This window comes from Morone saxatilis, unplaced genomic scaffold (assembly GCF_004916995.1).
Source record: "Morone saxatilis isolate NCDOM2014 unplaced genomic scaffold, NCSU_SB_2.0 Contig18, whole genome shotgun sequence".
Taxonomy (NCBI): domain Eukaryota; kingdom Metazoa; phylum Chordata; class Actinopteri; family Moronidae; genus Morone; species Morone saxatilis.
In genome coordinates, this window is record NW_023339740.1 from 14,373,112 (window position 1) to 14,394,359 (window position 21,248).

The 21,248-nt window shown below is 39.6% G+C and overlaps 1 protein-coding gene across 1 annotated transcript in view; it reads left to right on the forward strand.

Annotated features, from left to right (window-relative positions):
• Positions 1-21,248, forward strand: part of LOC118328428 (potassium voltage-gated channel subfamily B member 1-like) — a 32,571-nt gene that overhangs the window by 682 nt on the left and 10,641 nt on the right. Inside the window, exon 2 of the mRNA XM_035662171.1 lies at positions 1-157. This exon is cut by the window's left edge and continues 409 nt beyond it. Within this exon, the coding sequence (XP_035518064.1) occupies positions 1-157 (157 nt within the window). The remainder of the gene's footprint in view (positions 158-21,248) is intronic.

Genomic DNA, 21,248 nt, shown 5'->3' on the forward strand with positions numbered 1-21,248 from the left:
TCACCAGAAGAAGGAGCAGATGAACGAGGAGCTCAAAAGAGAGGCCGAGAACATGAGGGATAGGGAAGGAGAGGAGTTTACAACCACATGTTGTTCCGAGAAGAGAAGGAAACTCTGGGACCTCTTGGAGAAGCCGAGCTCTTCGTTTGCTGCTAAGGTAGGCTCCAGCTCAGCTTTTCTTATAACCAGGCTGTAGGGCAGAGCTGGTGAAAGGAGTGGGTAACCTCAGAGAGGACTGGCATACAGCCAACAGGCCTATATTACTTAAGTTTTAATAAGGATTTCTCCACCAAGAAGAAAAGGGAGTGTTCCTGAGATGTTGGTCCTGATTATTAGGGTTTAAATTTAGAAAACAGTTAAAGACAAAACAAGAAAATGGGGAGCATGAAGAGTTTAACATCCAGAGGCAAGCATCTCTCCGTGAGACTGGCTTGATCTGATGTCTGACTTTTTTTTAACCCGAACCAGTTCTTTTAATCTGTCACTTTCAGCAGCTGGAGTACAGGAGGGAGAGAGAGAGAGAGATGTTGTAAGTCAAAGCAGTTTGCTTATTCATCAGTGTGTATTGAATCGTATTGTTGGAAACTAATTTTGTTACTCAGCTTAAATTGAATAATCTTAACTAAGTGTACTTTCCCGAGAAGAAAAGACTGGGTTGAGGTTTTTATGGGGAGTCAATTAATACCTCCTTTTTTGTTTTGTGCATGACAGCCTTTATTGTCTCCCTTTATTGGTTTCAGTCAGATACTTGTTCCCAAGCCAGTATTGTCTGAAGTAATTATTAAATGTTTGTTTTTCATTGGCAACACCAGAGAGGATGAAAGGAGTCACAGTTTGACATGAAGTTTAATTCATGTCAGGATGGCAAGAAACTGTACTTCACAAAGTATATATTTTTAGACCATCACCCCCCCTCAACAGTCACCCCCTTTTGGCTTCATTAGCCACCCCTGCCTCATTTCCAGTCCAGTATTCAATCATCCAGCTCATTAACAGGCTCATATCTCACACTCTTGGAACAAGAGTGCTTCACTTTGCTGGATCAATGGTTATAGTCATGTTAACAGCATTTTAAAGTGAACTGACTTTGCAAAAGATGGGACTGTGTCAACTTTCAAATAAAATGTTAAATAACCGCATAAATGTATAGTACCAATACAACTGTTTGGGGAATCCTAAGAGATGTTGCCCTTTTCAGTCATTCTACATTTATCTGAGAGACTGAAAAAGAGAACTCTACACTTCCAGTGAACGGCTTTTATTTTCAGATGCAATTTGGGATATTTTCAAAGTCTTTGCTGGTGTATCAGTTCAAAATGCCCAAAGATGTCACATTTTTGTGCACAAAAAAATGTTAGGAAGGCGCGAGACCTCCAGTCGATCTCATGGTTGGATCATTAGTCAAAGAAATTCCAAACACCTCCTTGAACAGGGGTCTTACATAATTTATTCAGCTCATCCATTGAAAGAACCATCTCCATCCATGACCTTGAATTACAGAAGCCCTAATTATTTTTCATTCAATCACCGCCTAAAGCAGTGCTTTTCAACCTTTTGAGGCATAGAGCCACTGCAGGGGTGGCATGGTGACCAGGGGAAAGATACGTATGTAGTGAAACCTAAGTTAGAGGAATTTGATTTATGTAAATTATATTTTTGGGAACCTGTAATCTGTGGTGGTTTTACCCCGATCAGAACATAATATCAGCCGGTGCCCTTTAAAAATCAAGTAATTTTTAAAATATTAAAGTATGATAATTGCTTATCATACTCAAATCTGGCTCACTATACTCTACATTTACATTCTTTTTAATTAATTGATTTTGATTAAACCGGGATATGAATCTAATAACTTGACAATGGGGTTCCTCAAGGGTCAATAGGGTCCCCTTTTATAAATGTATAAAAAACACCATTATCCAATCCAGACTAATTTTCATGCAGATGACACGATTCTGTGTACACCAGCAATCAGTAGACTGTTCTGATGTTCTCCATGCATTTATCATGAACCCTTTGTTTTAAATGTTAGATGAAAAGTGTTTGCTTCACACAAACAAACACTGCTGCTATTTCTCTTTTTGCTTTCCAAACATATATTATGATTTAACGTAGTTAGTCTTAAGCCTACAAAAAACCTAGGAATTGGACTGGCTAATCAAGCCAATAAATTGGCTCAATGTAAAATAATAATAAAAAAATGTATAAAGGTTTTTTCATATCCTCATTCTAACTTAATACTTGATATGGTCTACAGACTTGATACAGAGACAAATACAACATCCATTAATGTGAGAGACACAACAGTAATAAAGACTGGCCTCTTTACCTGAAAATACATTTCTATTCTTCTTCCTATTGGGCTTTTGTCTAAAAACTTTCACAATAACTCTTACCTTTTCTTTGCTTTTAAAAGCAATCAACTACTATCTACCACTTCACAGAGCTGGCTAGCTTTGTTAGTTGTGCATATTGGACACAAAGAAACCACTATGCAGTATTATTCAACTAATGAATGAAAAAAATTACACAGGCTTTGAAAGGATATTATCTTATGGTATTATATTTTGATGCATGGTTTAAAAATGTTTAATTTCTGACTACTGTCATCTGTCATCTTTCATTTAGTTTTCTGGTTTCTTTTCAACACAAACCTGATTTCAGTGAGACTACATGAGGAAACAATATTTTTAAATCTGAATATTTACTAAACTCTGTTGCTGTTCAGTGCTCACATGACTAGAAATTATGAAATAAAGGTCAGGAGCATGAAATGAAGTGTATATTAATAATTTTATAAATGTAAAAATGTTTACTTTGCAAATACATAATAGGCTCATGACACGGCCCATTGTACAACTATTATTTAATAATTGGCTCCATTTTGCATTTGTGCAGTATTTTGGAAAAATATTAAACATCAGTTTAAAAATATCTTAATTAGCACAACTTCCACCCCATGAAGTGCCTCTATGTTCTTTACATACATTACTGTACACTTTAGCATTAGCTCATTTCTCCTCCACTGTGGCTGTGTCATTCAGCTTCAATTTCTTAACACAATCAAACAGAGAAACACAATTTATTTATTTCTCCTGTGGTCTTACTAGCATGCCATCTCTCATCCTCTGCTAAACACATGAGTAGATGTTGTACAGTGTGTACAATTAAGGGGCCCAGAAACTTTTGAATGAATGAAAGGGTAGGGAAGCAGGCGCTATTTCCTCATGGTTTAGTTTTCCATATGAGACAGAGGACAGTAAAAAATGTCATATTGAAGTTAAATGGCAGCCATTAAATGCAGTCTTGTTTCTGAGGCTTAATTGAAGAGTTGTATCGGTGAAATGGCTTGTTCCCAAACACATATTCCGCCTCATTTATTTTTTAGTGCTGATGAAATTTTAATTGCACATTAATAACGCTTGACTTAATGCCGGAAAGAAAAGGTGTGATCCAGAATATCTATAGCTCCAGATGTCACCTCATTCTAGACCTTTTGGAGTTATAACCTCTCCAAAAATACACATAGGCACCAGCACTTGCTCTGGACAAGCCATTTTTCATGTCAAAGCAGTACTGAAGGACACCATGGGTGCAGCCAGTCTGTGTTTCTTCTCGGGAGTGTTGAGGTGTTACTGAATAGTTTTAGACTCACTTGGGTCTGCATTTCCACCATGGGTATGCCCACTAAATTATTTAGCATAACAATATGGACCCCTGGAAACAGGAAAAACTTGCAGGTAATCATTTCATCAATAAAAGATAAGCTCTTGTTGAAGAGAATGTGCTGAATGCCCATTTTGTAATTTTTAGCCTGGCCCAGTGGGGAGAAAGGGTTTAGTGGGTTGGGAATGAAACCAGCCTATGTAACACAGCATGTCTCAGCATGTCTCTGTTGCTCAATTCTCCCAAAGGTGCAGTTCAGTCTCAGAGGGATCACAGTCGGCCTATAAATCACACTCGCAGGGGTTTGGCATTAGAACTACTATTGCTGTAAACTCTTAAGGTGGCCTTATTTAAATGGCCTAAAAACCTGTTTCCTATCTATTATATAGGATATACAGAAACACACAATTCCTACCAGTTAGAACAGTTTTAGTTATTTTACGATTTCTGTCACCATTGTTCTCACTGGTTTTGAAAGGGGTGGGGCTCTGTTGGTTAAAGGTGATGTCATGTGTTTCCATGCACCACTCTGGATTCTGCAAATATTGAATCAGGTGATGACAGTTCTGAGGTTGGTAGCTTATGTTGTCAGGCCACTATTAATCAAATCTGATCTGTTACCTATTTAGTCACAAATACTTGATGTTATGGAGATAAGATTTCAAACCACGTTTCAAGTAAACATATGAGAAGATGAGAAAACAAACATGTATGTTCTGTGAAACATTTTTAAATTAATGATTGTATGTATTACACACAAACACAAAGTTGGATTGATAATCTATTCCGGACATGGGATGGGATGGATGATGTTGGAAAATATTGAAAACACAAATTACTGCACTGCAAAATGTATATTGTAAAGTCTGAACCACACAGGTTATGGATGTACAGAAGACATTATGTTTTACAGTTAACTTAATGCTATGTTGAGTGGACACAATGATAACTTACAAATGGAACGGGATCAGGTTCTGAAGTTTTAGTCTAAAAATAATGTTGACACATGCAGCTTTCACTTGACAGACTTTTCTGATGCCTCTACACTATGGGAATTTTAATTCCCTGCTCCTAAAAGTCTTGCAGCGTTCTCTCTACCCACTAAAGCTTTGGTCCAGAACAGGATACTGAGCTGTAAAACTGACACTTTGTTCCTTTGCCTTGGCAGGGGCTGTTTCAACTAATTGCATGGAAACGTCTCCTCTCAGTGAGCCAGAGACAGCCGTGACTAGAGGCAGTTAACTGCACTTTTTACCGCACATAAGATATGCCCCACTGATTTCACTGTAAGCACTTTGCTTTGTTGTTTGTGAAGTCTGAGATTACTCAGTGCGTCCAGAACACGGCTCTGTGTGCTGTTAGGGTGGAGATATCCACTGTGTTCACTTACCTGCTCACCCCATACAGCCTGGCAGACAACTTTTTGTGAGATTGGGAGAAAATCGATGCCAAAGACATTAAGATGTAAGGCAAACTGGGTTGAGTGAGGACACACCCTGGCCAGCCATTAGAGAGGGATCAAGACGTGTGACTTCCCACGGACCACTGCCTGCTGATAGCTCTGCATGAAGGAGTGCAGTCCCTCACGCTAACCCCCAGCACTGTGGGGAGTGCAGTGGGACCAGAGGAGATGTGGCAGTGTATACAGTCACTATGATTTTAATGTCTCTGTTGTTATTTTCAGCAGTGTCTCAGAGTAATGGAGCTGAGAGTTTCCTCTGTCTCTTTGTGTTTCTGTATCTCCCTCCCTTCCTCCCTCCCCACCTTTCTATTACTGTATTTGTGTGTGTATGCATGCCAATAGCCAGGCATGGGGCTATCCAACAAAGTGTATCTTATGATTTGTTTTCAGGGGTTGTTGCTGGGTGACAGCAACTCTTTTGTTGTGCTTAGATGAGCTTTGAAAAGCCATAAATCAATGGCACACAGTTTCCCAGCTGCCAGACTGATTGCAGTGCCATATATCGCCAAGTGGGTTTACACAGAGTCACAAGGACTGTTTTGCAGATTGAACCAAAGTCTCTCTGTTTCTTCCTTGCTCTCCTATCACCTTATCTCCCTGTTTCTGTTTTCTTCTTTTGTACCCTCTCATTACTGAAGTAACCAAATCAGCATATAAACCATCATTATTGTGCAAATTCTAATTAAAGATAGAAAGAATATATTTGTTTTATCCATCTAAATGCATAGAGATAACAGCTATCCTCATGTTCCATAACACCCACCCTTTCCCTAGCTTTTTGTAACTCTCAGACCACTCAGACCTCTGCACCCATGAATGGATGTAAAGTTAATATTTAAGAGCCATATTCAAGCAGAAAGAAATTATTTATTGGTTTAATCTGCACAAACTACACACAGGTATGACGTTTACTAATGTCTCCAGAAATTTTTTAATGCCACCACACATTAAATACTATTTTTCTTTTTTCTTTTTTCTTTTTTTACACTTGATGTAAAGGTTGGCACACAGAAAGGCTGCTTGGAATAGAAAAGTGCTACCGTGCTTTCCTTTTTGGTTTTCTGCTAAGATTTATTACATCTTTCATCTTTATTTTTGGGCTGCACATGAAGGTCTTCCTTATGCAATGGTAGCAACACATACTCTAATGAAGCTGAGCTCTCTAAACTGAGAAAGACATTAGAATTATTGATTTAAAACATGCCTTTGATGCCGTTTGATCAGCGGAAATTCACCTAAGGAAGTAACACATCCCATCAGAGTGGTTGCGAATCGATAGAGAAAATCTGTCCAGCTATAAACTGCAGAGATCAGGATTAAATTGTTTGTGTATTGGCCACATTGAGTGTGTTCCATATGCATCTTATTTGCTAAGCCGAAATGATTTCTGCAAGACTTCAAAGACTTGCTGTTGCAATCAGAGCTTACAGATTGCATTGGACCCAGTTCATACATACATACATACATTTAACAACTGGACTACTGCTTCATGCTTTTTCATTTCATCCTACTGAAAACAGTGTCACTGAAAACAATGTTACTACTCTCCAGTGTATTTAGATCTTAAAGAAATATACTGCTGATGGATAGGAACTGACGTTTGACCCAGGCACTTCTCTTCCATTTCTTCAGAAATTACCCATGACCGTTATTTCAAAGAGCATGATTCTGTTCCTGTGGTCTATAAATGACTTCCTTCATTGATGGAGGTGCTGTGTTACCAGCATGGACAGACTATACTCTCTTCTCCTGCTGGACCTCTTTTCACTTTGACTTAATATGTGAGTATATAAAGGACCACAGGGTGGCTATACATTATTTATTTTCTCCTGTGTGGCTGTACATTGGTTGACAGATCCTGATTGTTGGCAGGTGAAAACATCCCCTGAAAAGATTACATTTTGGAGAAAGACTTTATATATGTTTAAAGAGCCTTAATTTCAGTGAGACCTAGGGGTTACATCGGATTAAAGGTTGTATAAAAGCATGAAATTCTCCATCTAAGGCTACAAAATGGAAATCACAAAATTTATGTTATGAGGTTTCCACATAAAAATAGCATTATGGTTTTGCATATTTTAATGATTTTAATTTAAGCTATTCTTAAAAAATGCGTACATACACTGTCTCTCTTAAAGTGACTTATCAATATTTCTATATTAATGATAGATCAGGTGGTAAAATGTGGTAAAATGTTAACAGGAAAAAATAATAGTGTGTATGGTAATAGGGTGTGTATAGCTGATTTCTGCTGTCCCCAAGTTGCCAAAAAATAGTTAATGTGGGTTTATGTTTGGTTTGGGAACACATTAATGTAACTATAAAGATACACTCGTTTTCAACATGGCAGTTTTTCAGTAGTATGTATTTCAGTATCATGATTTTACATTTGCATTTGCCAAATATACTGGCACTGAGAGGGAAGAAATATACTGGCACTGAAAGGGAAGAAATAATCAATGTATCAATCCATTTTTACCAGAGTAAGCATGACTCCTCTCAACAAGTAGCAGTTTGAAGCACATGGTTTCAGGAAGAGGTGCTCAACTGCAGCCCCTCCTTTGCCTGGCAGTTTCCATGGAGAGAGGTGATCTAGTACGCTACATTAGCTTATCGCACAAGCCAGCTGGAGCAACACTGTATGCTTCACATGCACACACAGGCACACACTGGCTCCCACTGCATAGTATCTCTGTTTGACAGGCCTACAAAATCCATGCTTTATTTTTAGTACAATGCCTTATCTGACTTTCCTTAAATTCCTCACACACTGGTGCAACTGGGGTTTGTGGCTGTGGAGGTCCTCACCGGCTATGACATTTAAAAGGTGAGAGGTCAATCGCAAGGGGACGCAGACCTGACTACTTTTCTGCCGACCTTCATTCATTATTCAGACGAGCCTGTCAGCGAGAGAACATCACTCAAGAAGATGTACTGTAGAGTGGTATGGGGCTGGGTTTTCCCCCCTCAGACTGAAACAGAAGTTTCCACAGTTAGACATTAGAACCCAAAGCCATTGCGTGCTATGACTACTTCTTAAGCTACAGTTGCACACCACACCAAGGTTTCTGTCATTCACTCAGCAGGCTGAGACTGAAAAGGTCAGTTTCCAACCACCTGTACAGGATTAACAGGCATGGCTGAATAATGCAATGAAATTCTGTCGTCAGTCCAATAAATTTTTTGACAGCAGATAAATGTTTCTGTGCAGCCTTGTAATCCATCTCTGAACTTTCACACATTCTTCCTTTACATGACACCGCTCTATAATGCTGCTCTTATGGCGTATTACTTAAACCCAAGTGCTACATGTGCTTTACCCTACTTGTCACCAATTGGTTACAGCAGCTTGCATTTTTAACCAGCTACCTTAATCATGTACACCTCCTCCAGGGTCACTTAGCTGTCAAGAAACTGGTAAAGAAGCACAATGAAATGACGCTGTAACTGAGGAAGTCTGGGATTTTGTCCTTTTGTTTGGCTACAGTGCTAGAGCTCAGCTGATTTTGCTTGCTGGCATCCCCTTGTAGTCTTTGCTCCTCAACCATTAAATCCTCTGGACATTTGAGATGGTTGAAGGAGAACTCTCAATCATATTTAGAGCTGAGTCTGAGAGCAACGATTGCAGCGGTATAATTTGTAATGTAAGTTATACTGGGGCAGTTCCTTCCAAGAGCAGCGCAGAACAGAGCATTTTGCCAAAAGGTTATTTCTGAATGAATGAGCATGGTTTATTCTCAGGGGAAGGAAGAACATTAAAGAATATACGGCAATTACTATTCCACTGTAATGGCTTAATGATAAGTAGAGTGCATCTTTTGAATAATGCTTGTCTCCTGTAGGTTTCCCTTTTGAGAATGGACTAGTCACATGATACACAAGGGTAGATAAGGTTCAGCACACATATTCAAATCAGCCTGTTTCTTCTTTCCGGGTCCATTAGCTTATTGTTCTGTGCCTCTGTTGTGCAGAGTTAAAAAAAAAAGTGAAAAAGAAAGTGTTCTGGAGCTTAAATGATGTTGGTATCTGAACTGCATGGATACTTTTACAACCATACAGACTGTACGAGAAGTGTTTCTACAGACACAAACCAAACACTATGGCTCCATTTAAAGCTGGTATTAAAATTGGATCTGTATACAGATAACGTATCCGGGTAGTAAATGATCTGATGTTGCCTTCATTAATTACACCTGGTATTTTTAATGTGTTCCCGTTATCCTGATTGAGATCGGATCTCTGTACTCAAATGCGAATCCTCCGGGAGAGTAATTTAAGGTGGCAGCAAATCAGCCCCAGACTATCCTAAAAAAATCACAGTTTTGTGAGTTGTTGAGTCTGGGGAAACTTGATAAACTTTGGAAAATGCTTACAACATATTCTTAATTATTTGTCCCCTCTTTTAAATTCAGCAAATGTATATAATTCTTTGTATAAAACATATTGTGTCAGTTTTTCCCTGTGTGTTGCTCCACCAGTGTGTAGGCTTCTCTGTGTCTAGATAAACTATATGCTTTGTTAACAACAGATCAACAACACAGTTGCAATGCACACCACCACACTCGCAGGTATTTCTTACTGGCCTTTGTCATTCTTTTCCCACACTAGTATTGCTTTCATTACAACCTATATTATTATTTATTATTATATTAAAAACAAATATCTGTATCAATGTTATGTTGTGTATGGATGCCGGCATATTGTATGGATTACATTTACACCTACCTAAGATCCAAACACAATGCGAACCAGACTACTTCCAGATGTGGTCAGGCAGTGTGATCACAATGCATTTACCTCTTGCATTTACATCTTGCATTTTTTCTTATCTAGATATTGTGTCCGGATACAGATTGCATTTCAATAGCAGGTGTAAATGGTGTCTATGAGACAGCATGTGGATATTCATACAGACACAAGTTCACAGCGGCTGCCAGACTAAGAAACAGTAATTACCTGAACTTGATACAGAACCCAACACCTAAAAAGCTACATAGACGAACAGTCAACAACAGGGTTCAATTAACACAAGATCACCTCCAATCTCATTGTGGAGCATCACGTCTGCCAAGCTAGACAGGCTGGATTAAATAAAGCTTCAGGTTACTGTTGTGGTGATGGTATCACCTTGCATCATTCTGATAGATGCTGGTGACAGGTTTAGGTATGTCAGTATATTAAACAAAGCAGACATTTAAATGTCCTATTTAGTTTATCTATCTGAAACAAATGCTGTTTCTAAATGAGCTGATACATTTAAAAAAAAAAGTAAAGCAGAGGCTGCACATGTTATTTGACTGAAGGAAAATGTCAGCAGGAATTGAGGCAGATAGGTGAGAGAGATACCCATTGTTCTCCAGACACGTCTCACTCAATAGCTGCTGCTCTTCAGCAAATAGAGTAAGAGACGAAGAGCAAACACAGGAGCAGTTCTCATTTTACAGCTCCCACTCAGAGTGAGATGTGTGCATTCACGTATAGTGAAAAACGCTTTAGATCAAGTTGTGTGACTGGTGCACATTTCAAATATATACATTTAAAGTGATCCTCTACAGTGTGAGGAGGTTGAGTTCATCAAACCCCCACATAGAGCTTGTGATGCTTGGCTTCTAAAGAAAGTCTCACTGTGGTTTATAGAGATTATACAGCTCTATAGGTCAGGTTAGTTTGAGTGGGAGTGAGGTGAGAGGTTTTTCCTGTGTCCCCACCTCTAATGATTGTCCCAGATTAAGCCAGCACAGGGAGATAAGATCTTTCCTTCGCTTTGTTGTGATCTTCTCGCCTCTCTGCTCACATGCGTGAACCCAAAAAGAGCAGCTGTTGCATTAGGGATTGGTTTGTGTGTTACCAGATCTGAGGCAGTGTGTCTGTCTACTGAAAGAGAAACAGTTTTGAAAGAGTTCAGTTCGATTTCTGGATCAATTTGTCCACCTACTCTCTTTCGTTCTTATGGAACAAAATAACTAATTCAAACAAAGGCAATCAATAAAGACAGCGAGCATTACAAAACTGAAGGTAGAGTCTGTTTTTCTTGATGTATTTTGTATTAAAAACAAGAAACTCTAGCATGAATTTACAGCACAGAGGAAACTGTGACATTGTGGACAACGATTATTGTGTTTTTCTTAATAAGAGATGTAGAAGGACAATGCAGAAGACAGTTGGTTGGTAATATTATACAGGGTGTTGCTCATCCTAATGAGGCACAGCCGGGAGGAGTGATGAAGCCACCTGACTGTGACATCCAGCACAGCCCCACCAGATTTTCTACCTTAGCACGGTAATGGCACTGCTCTCCCAAGGGGCTTCTATAAATAAATATGCTGTCACACACATGTACGTATACACACACACACATATGCACACACTAACTTGCACATTTTCCCATCCATTCTCTGGCTTTCTTTCAAATGTGTTTTCCTTTCAGCCTATTATTTTTCCACTCATTCTCCCCATGAAACACACACGCACACATTATATCCTTAAATAGACACACTGATGTTGTAACTTAGTTTGTGACGGGCTGGAACCTTTTTAGTAGACTGCATCAAAGGGTTTGGCAGTCATCTAATTTCCCTACAGCAGACTGTCAGATTCACAAGTATGTTTCTTTTCTGAATCATCAGAGGGTACCACAAAGGTGTTCTTTCAAACAGAGGGAGAGAAAAAGAGGGAGTGAGTGAGAAAGAGTGTGCACCCCTCAGTGTAGTTGGAACTGCTGTCACATAATTCAATATTTATTTGTTAAAGGTCCAGTGTGTAATGCATAGGACAATCTTTTGGCAGAAATGTAATATGTGAAAATTATGTTTTCATTTATGTATAATCGACTGAAAATAAGAAACTCTGTGTTACCTTAGAATTAACTGTTTTCAATATTGAACCACCATCTTTCTACAGTAGCCCAGAAGGGGCAACCAAACACTGGCTCCAGATAGGGCCGTTTTTTGTGTGTTTAGTGACCGCCATAGTTTCTCCTTTGAAAGGGAAGTGAGGGAGTCGCAATCTGCAACTATACCACTAGATGCCACCAAATCCTACACACTGGACCTTTAAGGCGAGCACAGAAATGCAATTAAATTTGTCTCTGTTTTTCATGTTAATTAAAATTTCCAGATTTAAAGAACAGTTAAAAACAGTGATGAGAAGATTTTTACCACAATCACATAAGTATGCCTTAATAGGTAGTAACCAGTTAGCTTAGCTTAGCATAATTTCTGGAAATGTCAAGTATTTCTTTAAATGAGGATTAGCTAATAGTGGCCTGTGTGCTCTTTATCCAAAAGTACAGGGGCTTATTTGTTACCTAATAGCTACTGTAATTGGTACCTAATAGGTGTTTCATTCAGAACAAATAGATCTCTGCATCTCAGAAACCCAGAAACAAGGAAAACCCACTAAAGTACCAAAGAGTAGACAGCAAAAGGAGGTTATAGATCCAACAAAGGCAGTACTGATGTGCTCTCTATGTCCGCAAATTTCACTGCAGGTCAAGTGCAACATCAAGTATTAGACGAGAATAAAATGGATCCTTCGTGTATAGAAATATTCCATACTTAAAATAGAAATACACAGACACAGTACAACACCTGTCTGCACACTACACTGCACTGTTTGAATATTTATATGTACTGTATTTACAGTACCACATACTGTATGTGGGTGTGTGTATTTATCATGCTTGTCTGAGAGAGTGCAAGTGAGAGAGAGAGACATGATGTGGTAAGAAAAGCTTTTCTAGGTCAACACAGCCAAAGAATTGCAGCTGATTTTGCTTCTATTTAAAACTGAATATAAGGACATACTTTCTACTGTCGAGGTGTTAGTAAAGCAAGTCTGGGTTCTTCTGCCAGTCAACTGTGTATTTCATCTGTCAGGTCGCAAAGTTGACTGTAAGTTGTCGTGTAGAAATGCAAATAAGAGAACAGATGCTCTGCCAGACCATATAGAGACATTAGAGTGAAAGGAGCAAAGTCAGTTTGAAATATGTAGAATCCACTGTGAACATATGGTGATGTAAGAGAGGATCAAAGGGCCTCCTCCCTGCTGCATTTGTATGCTAATATTGTTGGTAATTATGTGCGACTCCTGTGGTGTGCTGACTGAGGAGGAACTAATGTTCTTTTATTGTAATTAAAATCAGGAGTAGTGCTTACGGTAGCAGAGTACTGTAGACGGGAAATGGGAGACTCAGGAGATCACCTTAGTGGTACATGACTCTGTGTTTGCCAGGATGACACCGCGAAGGAAGTCCCTTAGCAACAGATGAAAGCAGTACACCTCCTCAGGTAGCTCCACCTGAGAACCTGTGGCCACTCGGCACATCAAACAACTGACGTATGCAGGTGTTTCTCATTAAAAGAATCACGGAAATGTCCTACGCATTCATCTGAGTTTAAATGCTTGTCCTTAGCATACTGCACTGTGTTACACTAAGAACCAGTGTAGTTGATAGTCTGGCAACGCAGAGTGGGTGGATTGTGTGAGTTTCAATCACTATCCCACTAATCTCCAGGCAGCAGTCCCAGGAGTCCCTGTTCTCCCCAGTCTACTGCCAGAGCCTCAGCCTACTCGCTGCTCTCATTTCTCTCACTCCTTCCTCCGCCTACCAGACACCAGCCACCAGCCACCAGCCACAAGCACATCACCTTACCTCTGTCTGCTGCGAGATATAGGCCACAGAGATGTATAGGCATGTTGCTCTTAAGTGGGCCAAGCAGGAGACGAGAGGAGAGGAGATGAGATGAGATGAGGGGAGAGGAGAGGAGAGGATGTGGGTCACAGGTTGAAGGTTAAGAAATTATGGAAGAGAGAGCATAGAGGCAAAAAAACTAGTTGTGCTATTAATATCACCTATGTTACTACACATTATTTTACTCCCATATATAAATCCCTCTATTCCTTGCTTTCTCTCCTGTCCACTTCAAGTTAGTTTATATGGTAATGAACAGGGGGCACAGACACATGATATGCATCTGCCAGTTTAAGCTCATAATTGTTGGAAAATTATCATCTGGGCGCCTCATCTTGTGTGTGACGTTGATCTCTCAAACTACCTCAGGCAGCTCCATCTCCCATGGGAACAGAAGCTGAGAGTCGATGGGTCCTGTGTAAACTGAGCAGCATGATGTAAATTGAAAGGGTTAGTGATCTGTGGGAAACTTGACTCCCTCGTCGTTACATTAACACATTTGTGGTTCCAGATGCTGCTCTCCGAGGACAGAAACGAAGAATTAGCTGGGACAGTTTGGGATGTCTCACTGTGTGAGTGTGCCAAGGGCCGAAGCTGAGAAGAAATATTATATTCACTGGCGGATGAATGAATTGATTGATTGATTTACTGTCGCTAAGCCCTGTCCTTTTACTTATTGTTATTCCCTTCAAGCTCTCCTTTCTTGCATGGCCCATATACTGTAAGTAGTTTTTAATGGTAACAGGAGTAGCTCTATCATGGTAGACAAAATAATTCTCCTCATTTCTATCTGTTTCTTTCAGCGTTACAAGATAAATAACTTTTGTAACTGATGTGTTTGGCAAAGTAACTTTATCTTGTGTAACACTGCTGGGGTTTTTATGTTCCCAAATCCAATAATGAGAGAGCTGCTAACGTTAGCCTAAACTTTCATATAGTCGCATCCAGGTCTCTACACGGCGCGGAAATACTACACAGTGGATGTGCAAGTCATGAATGGGGCTTTTTTCACATTGAACCTAATTCAGAGAATTATCATGACTACAGCCCCATGCACACCGCTCCAGCATGTGAAAAAAATCCAAAGCTTGACTTGTTCACGTACAGTTGCTACTGCCATAAAAATAACTCTAATAAATAGGACTTCTGATTAACATTTACAGATATCATCCTCCTCTGTCTTTTCCAAGACAAAAGTGGTGGTGAAGACAGAATGACCAAGTCATTTCTATCTTTTTATGCCTTTATGTAATACAGTTCCTCTTGTGGTCAGCACAGTGTGTTTGCTGCAGGACAGAGCTTTGAGAAAATGAGATGAGAGCCTCTTCATCAACCCTCTCCCTAGATCTAAATCAGCATTAAACGGAAATCCCAGGGGCTATCCCATGGAAACCTTGGCTCTGTGGATAATGCCAACAACAACGTTGCCAAATCTCCAAGGATTTGCTTTCTAATCTTAGTGTGATCTCTCACTCTCAGAGACTAATGCCAAAAAGTGACTACAGAAATGCTTGCAATTCTTGTTGTGAAACATACTCACTGTGAACAAAGAGGTTTCTCAGAGGGCAATAGATTTGGTAAATTGGTATATTGCATTGCTAACCCTTTTGTCTTCTGCAAAAATATATTACAGAATAAAATAGTTTGCGAAAGGAACAAAATTATTTTTATATGACGGGGATCATAATAGACGTCTTACAGATACAATCACAAATATCCACTGGTTAAAAGTGTATAAATCAAGGTGCAAGGTTATATACAAAAGCCCAACCTTGGAATAAAGACTAATTAATTACCAGAGGTTACGTAAACCCTATGCAATGCAGGCACTAATTTGGTAACTAAGAGATGGTGCAGGTGATTTGGTATGAGTAAGATGAGACAGTTGAGGTCCTGGATGATTGTGGTTGGGACAAGGACAACTGAAAGAGATTGATGAGCTTATAGCATGTATATACATCCGACAGGGAAGATAAAATATGTTTGGGAGTGGCATTGGGAAGAAAAGAAGATAAAGATTATCATAAAGAACATATATAATATGGTTTAAGAGCAACCACAAAACGAGAAGTAATTGCACTCTAATGGTTTGGCAGTTATCATGGAAAGAGAGAGAGAGAGAGAGAGATAGAAATGAATGAACTGATCTGCAAATTACAACAGGAAGAGAGAGATTAAAAGGCCATAGAGAAATACACTGCAGGCGTGTGACGTGTCTGAATGTCAGCTACAGCTTCTGTCATAGTTTTAGGCCTACTCACATGAAGGGCTGGGTTGGGGGGGGGGCTTCATTTCAGAAGAAATTCACTACATTCATGATAAATCAATGTCCCAAGTAAATGTGTCACTTTATTGATCCCTGCAGAATTGTCTTTTCACTTGCACCCTTCAGAGATATTGAAGAGTGGGATCACAGCAACAGACGTGTTGGCAGGGTGGATTCTTGTAAAAAATGCTTGCAGCATAGAACTCAAGGGAAGATGTCTCTGTAACCACCAAGGCACCCTGCAGCTTCTCTTTAGTACATTAACAAATACAGTAGCTGGCGGGAAAGTCACCAGCTGCACTAGCAGCAGTAGAGGCAGATTAGTAGTGGGAAGGATAACAGCTGCAAATTAAAACAGCTCCCTGATTGATTTCTTTCATAAAGGGAAGCACTGTGACTGTTGTAAAGTAAGGTTTGATCCGTAACAGAGACTATGTGAGGCGAGAGACTGGAAGTGAGGTCAGATTATGGAGGAGATCATTTGCAAAAAATCTTAGGAGGGAGAATGGGTTACGTGTGTTTTAATCTGGGGTCAGCATCTCCATGTATGGCAGTGATTGGCTGGGGCAGCGTGCTTGACTGTCGGCCAGTTTATAGCAGGCTGGATGGATATAGGTAGTGTGTTTAGCATCAAGCACCAGTCTGACGTGTGTTTAGCCTTTTTTACAGTGGGTGTAGCTCTCAACATGAGCTTGAGAAAATAATGTGGGAGCACAGAATCAGGAAACAACGGTGTGTTTTTCAATCATGAATTTTGGCTGGCACAGTTGGATTGTACCTATTCAAATCTGACCGCAGACTGTGGTGTCTTTCACTCTGCCTAATGTCTCAGCTCCGGGATCCTGAGGATGGCAGTGGCATTAAACACATCCCTCTATAATTTAAGGTTTTGTTCCACTTGCAAATCATTTTCACTGTCACCCCCACTTTATACAAGTGGGAAGCTCAGCCATTCCAGACGGGAAATCAGCAGTCTGCGACAGTTGATACTGGCTTTGTGCCAACCGTTAACAATATGCATATATTTCTCTTTCCAACAGTATTATAATGGCAAGATTTAGGCTGGACACAGGCAGAAAATAATTACACATTTGTTATTATCTTCATATTTATTTATCTTTACATTGGGTTTATGATTTTGGCAACCTCCTCAAAACAGAGGTTATTGGATCATTATTGTATGTGTCATCTTTGAAACACATTCTGCAATTTGTATGTGCCTTAAGGAGTGTACACACAGTCCGAGGCAATGTCAACACTGTATTTGAAGTTGTATATCAGTGCTTGCATTTATGTTACATAAAAGCAAAGGTGTCCTGGAAGCTTGACTCTCTTTAAGGCTCTTTTCAAGGTTTATTCACTTTTCTTTTCCAAAGAGATTTATTGTTTTTCCTTACAGTAATTAAGGGTCTGAGCTTGATGTGAGTGTTTTGATCCTTTATTGCTTACAGAACACGGTACTGTGAAGCCCTTTGCTGTTAACAATCACTCAGGGCTGTACAAAATAAACTTTGAGTGCTTGACCTTGTCTAGTAGCAGTCGTAGTAAATGTAGCAAACACAGAAGAATTGTAGTGGGACTGTTCTTACTGACGCCAAGAAAAACATCCCTCAGGCACTTATGTGTACACATTTCTGTGTGTGTGTGTAGTTAATGGCTGCAACTTATTATTCAAATTATTTTCATTATGAATTAATGTTAAGATAATTTCCTACATTAATCCATTTACTGTTTTGTCTATAAAATGTCAGAAAATATGCCAAAACATATCATTTACAATTGCATAAGATAAAGAAAAGTAACAAATTCTCACATTTGAGATGCTGGAACTGTTTGGCAGTTTCAATTAAAAAATGACTAAAACAAATTGATTATTTTATGTTGGTCTAGTTTGATTAATCAATTAATAATTTCAGCTTCGGTGTGAATAGTTTTCTTAGAATAGAATTGATTGTGGGCTTCAGAGTAGTGTTATTTACAATGAACTATCGCTGCTCGTGCATTGGTTTCTACCAATGAGAGAGATAAGAAATCCTCAGTGTCTATTAGCGATCAGCACTGATGGAAATTAACGGTATTTTTTCCAACTTGTGATTCAGTATGATCACATGTCTCCTTGCTTTGTGAATGTCTTGCTGTGTCTGTTATGCAAATGCTAAAAAGCCTCACGTCACCATGGAAACTGTCAGCTGAGCTATACACCAAGGTACTGCAGTCTCCCCATGAACAGAGTCTGCCAGTTCATTTGTGTGTTTGTGTACTTGCATGTGCATGTAAGCGTTATTATGTGAGTATGTAAGAGAGGAGAAAGAAGATGTGTAGTGTGAGAGAGGCAGAAAGGGGTAAGCCGGGGTTTTCTTTCCTTCTCCGTCATTACAACATGACAGTTAATCCCTCTGCATTCTGCATTGATGGAGCTAGTCCTGTTTCTGATCATCAGTGTGCAAATCCCGGTTCAGTCATTCACACAGATCACATGCAGCTGCCTGCCATTGTTTGCATTTGCCATATGTTGTGACAGACAGCTGGGCATGTTTTCTGTCTCATTACAATCTTTGTCCACTCTTATTACAGCATGACTGAAAGGCCCCCGTTGCCCTCAAATCTCCCATTCTCACATTCCACTGTAAACATAGGCAAACACAATGTGATGTATAGTTTGCTATAAGTATGGTATGTTCCCATTCTGTCCTCTTGTTCTTGTAGGCATGCATCGAAAGGCTCCATCTCAAAGTCACTTGTAATGAATGTTTTATTTTTGTATCTCAGGCCTCTAAGCTCAGAGTGAATGTTCATCTTTTAAAGGTTAGATCCCTCTAAACTGTTGTTCTTATAAATGTCAGACTCTCAGTTTCTTTCTTTCTTACTTGGTAGAGTTGTTCTTGCTCTATTTCAGACGTTGATCATTATTACACAACTTCATTTTAAGGTGTTTAAGAAAATAGGTCACTCTGAAAGTTTCTTTTCTGCCTGTTGCCTTAGGGCCCTTCAGTACCTGTACAGCCTCAGCACCTCTCAGCTGCATACATTATACACTGTACAGTGCACTGCACTGCACTTCAAACAGCTTTTTTCTCTTTCGTCTCTTTCTACTTCATGTATCTCCAACCTCGCTTTAGCACAGAGGATGAGCGGGTGTCTCAGAGGGCAGTGGCCTCCAGAGCACAGAGCAGCTGGACAGAAATGAGCAGGGCAGGGAGACATTTAGTGGTGTGACACTGATGTAGGAGAAATCCAGTGCTGTACAGACAGATAGACACACACACACACACACAGCTGTGGTCGTCAGTGGTCAGGAAGGAAGTTCCTTGCTCTGCCCTTCCACTCCTACTGAATCATTTAAGAGGAGACTCTGGTACACAGCAGGTGTTTCACTTCTACCGAATAAAAAATAGATGGTTTAATGTTACACTTTGCATCTGTGTTAACTGTAAGATGAATATTCTTAGATTTGATTGCCCGTGTGTAAAGTCTAACTTGAGTACTCAACATGGAGTTGCTGAAGAAAAGCTCTGTGTGTCAATAGATATTTTCATCTATCAAAAGAAGCAACAGATCTTGAAGGACTGAATCTGAAGTTGGGATATGCCATGATGTCACACTGAGTTTCAATATTTAGTGCTGTGTCATCTGGAAGCTTAACTCTCCACGGGAGATGCTGAAGTGCTTTTAAAACAAGACTGTGGGCCATTTCAGTCTGTGTACATTGTGTTTACTCATCACAGATTTTTATGCAGAGCTGACGCCGTCTGGCATTAACAGCAAACCATTTGCTATCATCCAACACTTAAACAGAAATATCTTCCGATTCAGGCAGAGGAGGATATGACCGACACATGCACTAAGCGAGACTTAAAGTAACAGAGAGCGAAAAAAAGAAATGCTACTGAAGGAGATTCTGTCAGGCATCCGGTGGCGCAGCACTTTTTAAAATTGCAACCTGGTGAATTTGTTGTCATGGCTACACTGAGTGGTGGGCCTGGCACACTGGGACCAGTTAAGATAATTTTAGTTTTAATGCATTAGCAATTTCACAGGTACATAGAGATACATACAGAGAGGTGAGATGTGACAGACCAGAGCTTCTCTAGCTTCTCTCAATAGAGAGATAGAATTGTCAGAAAGGCTCAAGAAATACGCTGAAGGCTGCTGCTCGAGAGTTAAACTTTCATCAACAGATGTAAGTTCAGCTCTCAAGTGACGATTCATCAAAGTACAGATGACACAGAAATCAGCCATCATGTTGAAGGATTAGTTGACATTGATATTTTGGGAATGATGCTTTCTTGTTGAGAGTTAAAAGAAAAGATAAATACCACTCATATGTCTGTTTGTCAAATATGAACCCATGTGTTTAATGCTGCTATTTTAACATTTACATTTTTGTACGAATAAAACAAACAATATGTAACGTGTTCATTTATATTAAAATTCTGTTTGGTGGATATGTTACCTCTTTGGACAGAGCCAAACTGTTTCCTGTGTTTTCAGTCTTCATGTTAAACTAAGTGAAATGTATCCTGGCTGTAGCTTCATATTTGCCATACAAACATTAGTGGTATCAGTCTTCTCATCTAACTCTTGTCAAACTAAAAAAGTACAAAACAGGGTTTCCGTTCAGTACAAAATAAAATGCACAGATGTTTTGAATAAGTTGTCTTATCAATGGATGAACCATTTAAATGATTTAGTTGTGCAAAGTGTTTTTTATCTGTTTTGGACAGCAAAAAGTATGTTGTTGCTGTTGCTATAGAGTGTTATTGAGTGTCATCTAACTCTTGGCAATTGAGCAAATAAGCAATTAATCCTCTAAAATACTCTTCAGAAGCCTTTTATGTAATTATACCTGAACATCAGACTTATCTGTCTTGAATGTCATCAAATGTCTTAAGGTCAGCAACCAGGCCTCTCCTGTTTCAGGTGTTCACAGTAAGCAGCCCACTCTCTCCACTCAGTGTTGACACTCAATCGTGTCACAGGAAGCCAGTGACATCTGCTCCTTATGGTAAACACCGAACAGGGCCGCTGCACCACAGAGGCAGGTCACCTGAGACGGGGAAATTAGTGAACGTTACTTAGCTGTCAGCAGACACCAGATCAGTAAAGGCATCTTATCAGGCCGCTGCTTGGCACGGGCTCGGATCAAGCTTCAGGCCTGAGAT